Source organism: Helianthus annuus, chromosome 17, assembly GCF_002127325.2.
Source record: "Helianthus annuus cultivar XRQ/B chromosome 17, HanXRQr2.0-SUNRISE, whole genome shotgun sequence".
NCBI lineage: Eukaryota > Viridiplantae > Streptophyta > Magnoliopsida > Asterales > Asteraceae > Helianthus > Helianthus annuus.
Window position 1 is genome coordinate 25,654,404 of NC_035449.2, and position 4,022 is coordinate 25,658,425.

Consider the following 4,022-nt stretch of genomic DNA (forward strand, 5'->3'; position numbering starts at 1 on the left):
CGCTCGAAACAAACTTTAAGCCGATCCAACTTCGGTTTGAGTTCACGCCACTTGTGTTGGCAGGCGTTTAAATTGTGACGAGCGTTCCCAACGTGTTGTTGGCACGGGTTGTATCGTACGTTGTGCATCGACAATCGATGGCACAAGTGCGATCTCTTCCTCCTCTGTCTAATGCACCATGTTCGGTTTTTATGAGGGTTTGGTTGAAGAAGATTTGTTATTTGGTGTGAGTTTGGTTGAAGAAGATATGTAAATATTTGTTAAAAAATGAAGTTTGGGATGGGTATTTATAAGTAAAAACTTGTAAATTTTTTAAAAAATTGATTTTTTACTTCAAAACACCATCTCCATCGGCTAAAGCAAACGGCTACCCCAAACGATTATATGCCACCAACCAATCTAAGGCTGTCACCTCATACCTCCCCCGCCCAATGTCAGGCTTCAAAGCCATGTTAGCAGGACAACGCCATAACCAACGCTGACACTGTATAAGTTAGCCAGCGTTGTCTAACATCCCGTCACCAACCAACGCCCCCACACACACCAGTCTAAAAGAATAGGCTTAAACCCTCTTTTTATCATCTGTAGCCTCTATAACAGCCACCTGCTTCACCTCTACCGCTGTTTCACCGTCGGCCGCCGCCGCCAACTGCCAATCACGATTCTTCCTCCCTCACTGTAAGTCTCCATCTGTTTTGATGTCTTTCATCTAATTTTAGTTTTCGGATGCTGAAATTATTAACATTGATTAGTCTCACTGAAACCCTAATTTGGAAATTGAACTCTGATTAGGAAATTTTGAAGCTTTCACTGACGTTAGCTAATGTTATTTTCTTTCACCTCTATCTCAGTTCTTTTTTAATTGTCTCCCATCTTCTAATTCTTATTAATTTCTTATCAGTAACTATATTTTTCAATTTAATACTGAGTTATAACATTCTTAATGATTCCAAAATATACGGGTTTAATAAAAACTGATGCTTTAATTGTTTTTGTCACAAGAATATAGGTAAGAGTTAAGAACAAAAGGGGCTAGAAAAAATGAACAAAAAGGAAGTGTTTAAGCTAGCTAAAGGCTTCAGGGGAAGGGCAAAGAACTGCATTAGGATTGCTAGAGAAAGGGTGGAGAAGGCACTTCAGTATTCTTATAGAGATAGGCGCAACAAGAAGCGTGACATGCGTTCTCTTTGGATAGAACGCATCAATGCTGGCACTCGCGTACATGGTGTATGATTTCTGTCTCTTTTATTTTGTATGCATACAGATATGTTCACGTATTGTTCATCGTTGTTAATGTAGAAGGCAATCTATTTATAGCTGGCATTGTGTCATCTTGTAACATATGAAACTTTGGTAAGGAGTATGTGAGTTTTAGGAGTTTAATGTGTTAAGGGTGAGCTGCTGGGTCTTTACTCCCTTCTGTGACTTCGATAAGCAGGCATTGTATATGGATTGCGAATGCTGAACTTGGAAAGATAATTGCAGTGAAGTGGTAAAGACAAGGTTTTTGTAAGGGCATTAACGACTTAAGATTTGGAAGGGATAAATTGTGTGAGGATTTGGCCCCCTTTATTTTGTCGCTAACAAAATGACAATTAATCCCAATGTTGCGGTATGCGCATATAATGTATATATGTGTGGGCCATCGGGGGGCAAAAGTGAAAGTGCACTAATTTTACCGTTATTTTACTAATTTCGTGAAAATAACGTTAAAAGCTGAGGACGGTTAATCATGCATCATGTGGTGGCGTTGATAGCTGAAAGACAAAAGGGTACATGCACTAATCGGTCTTTGTCCCGATTGCTGAGTGTTATGTGCCTTATGTCCAAGGCTTGATGCAAAACTACTATCGAGCCGGGGGTCTCACTGGAAGCAGCCTCTCTATTCCTACGGGGTAGAGGTAAGGCCGTCTACATCTTACCCTCCTCAGACTCTACCTTTGCTTTGCTATTGGTGGGATTTACTGAGTATGATGATGATGATGATGATGATGATGATGATGATGATGATGTGCTTACTCATTGCATGGTTCACAGTTCACAGGATTAGAAGCAGGTAATGGAGGGCACATTGTCACACATCACGAGCATTGGAGTATGAATTTGAAGATCTTTAAGTTGACAATAAAGCCAAGGGAGAGCAAGTGTTTGGTGTTTAGCTTTAGTAGTGGAATGAGAGGCGACTGTTTGTTTTTCAGATTACCACGAAATGAGGCTTGAGCCTAGGAAAGTGATATAGCCAGATTGCCAGAAACAGATTCGCGGGGTTGAGGGTGGCTTGCACAATCACTATCACACAGCACACTAGGTAGTCTAGTCGTCTAGGTGAGATTGTTGAGTGAAGGAAAAAGTAATCCGTGACCAAGGTATAGCTGTATTGTAGGACTCTAAGAAGAGCTTGCATGTGTGATGTGTCGGTTTTTTTTTAGAAAATTTGTTTAGAGCTTCCGCAAATCAACTTGATAAATCATGTGGGGGATGGTAAGATAGAGTAATTTCTTAACTAAAGTCCTACTCCTATATAAAGATGCACGAGGGTAGAAATTATCATGAGTAGATGTCTTACATAGAGAAAAAAAATATAAAAAATACGTTATGCTTTGAAAATAAATAAGATTCCACATATAAAATTAAAAAGACTATTATATATGCCATTTAAGATCATGTAGCTAATAGTCGGTTTCATTTTTTTCAGTTTTCCTGCTTATCCACTGCGCCTCAGCACCGTTTTTGCGCCTAGGCGCGCGCCTTTTTGCGCCTCAGCAGCGTTTTTTTCAAAAAAACCCATTTTTGCGCCTAGGCTACCACCAGGCGCTATAGGTGCGCCTCGTTGCGCCCGGGCGCCTAGGCGCGCGCTTTTTGCGCTTTTGACAACATAGGTTCTAGCATTTGTCTTTCTTCTTATTGCTGCTATTAGTGTTTTAAGTCTTAATTGTTAATTGTTAGTGTTTTAAGTCTTAATCAGTTCCTACTTGCTACAATTGTTAGTGTTTTGCAAGTTGCAAAAGGTTAATTTGTTAATGGTAGGAGAGTATACTGAATCGTTAGTGTTAATTTGCTATATATATAAATCCTACACGATGTTAAAATTACCAATATTCCATCGTGATAACCTATATCTCAAATATCAGTTCTTGACCGATATCTAATTTTTTTTATCAACTGCTTAGGTCCTATGTGCAGCATTGAATAATATCATCATGCTTTTTTATTGTTCTTCACAATTTCAGGTCAATTATGGTAACTTCATGCATGGACTTGTGAAAGAAAACATCCAACTAAATAGGAAGGTTCTGTCTGAGCTGTCAATGCACGAACCATATAGTTTCAAGGCTCTTGTCGATGTTTCGCGCACTGCTTTCCCTGGAAACAAGAACTTGCCATCGGCTCCGAAGAAGGAAGGCCTGTCTATTTTGCTTTGATCACAACTAGTTCTTTTTAGTCTCCAAACAACCTTGTTTTAGATCTGTTAAAAGGGTATGAAAGATCATTTCCTTTCATAATATACTAAATAAATTTCATCGTGGATTAAAAGAGATATGAAAGTATGGTAAGTCTTCAGAAGCCGTATATATGGAACTAGCCATATTTATGGAACTGAAAGCACAAATCGTGTATTGGCAAATGTACGTGTATTTGCTTGTGTTTTTGTTTTTTAACGGCCAAAATAAAATTTTATTAAAATCTAGCGAGGCGCTAGCGCCACACTTACGGTACAAAACAAACGTATAAAAAGTCAAACCAAATGCAGCCCAAAACAGAGCTGATACATCCCGGCAGAAGAAAAAAAGAAACACATGTAACTAAAACACATCAAAAGCCTTTCCACCTTTCCCAGGTAATCGCATACTCCTTTGCCCGATTACATTTGAATTACATTTGAAACTCATTGACTTGATCTCGTCAATTACATTTGAAACAATGAAACGGACACCGGTTTTTGTCGAAAGAGCAAGTCATTTCTATGCCTTCATATGCTCCAAATCGCAACCAATGAAATAGCGTTAAAGGCCTTTTGCCTC

The 4,022-nt window shown here is 39.0% G+C and overlaps 1 protein-coding gene across 2 annotated transcripts; it reads left to right on the forward strand.

The window, feature by feature from the left end:
• The first annotated feature begins 518 nt into the window (after window positions 1-518).
• LOC110922098 (50S ribosomal protein L20) lies at window positions 519-3,625 on the forward strand. Of its 2 annotated transcripts, none has more exons than XM_022166427.2 (3): window positions 519-678; window positions 1,003-1,227; window positions 3,231-3,625. In XM_022166427.2, exons 2-3 carry the CDS (start codon window positions 1,042-1,044, stop codon window positions 3,420-3,422), a joined length of 378 nt encoding a protein of 125 aa, XP_022022119.1. In that variant the 5' UTR covers window positions 519-678; window positions 1,003-1,041; the 3' UTR covers window positions 3,423-3,625. The 2 variants fall into 2 exon arrangements, with proteins under 2 accessions (XP_022022119.1, XP_022022120.1); XM_022166428.2 differs by having other exon boundaries at window positions 1,010-1,227.
• The last annotated feature ends 397 nt before the right edge of the window (window positions 3,626-4,022 follow it).

Coding starts and splice junctions, on each gene's coding strand:
- LOC110922098 (XM_022166427.2), top strand. CDS start 1,042: ATGAACAAAAAGGAAGTGTTTAAGCTAGCTAAAGGCTTCAGGGGAAGG. Junction 1,228..3,230: donor CTGGCACTCGCGTACATGGT/GTATGATTTCTG, acceptor TCACAATTTCAG/GTCAATTATGGTAACTTCAT.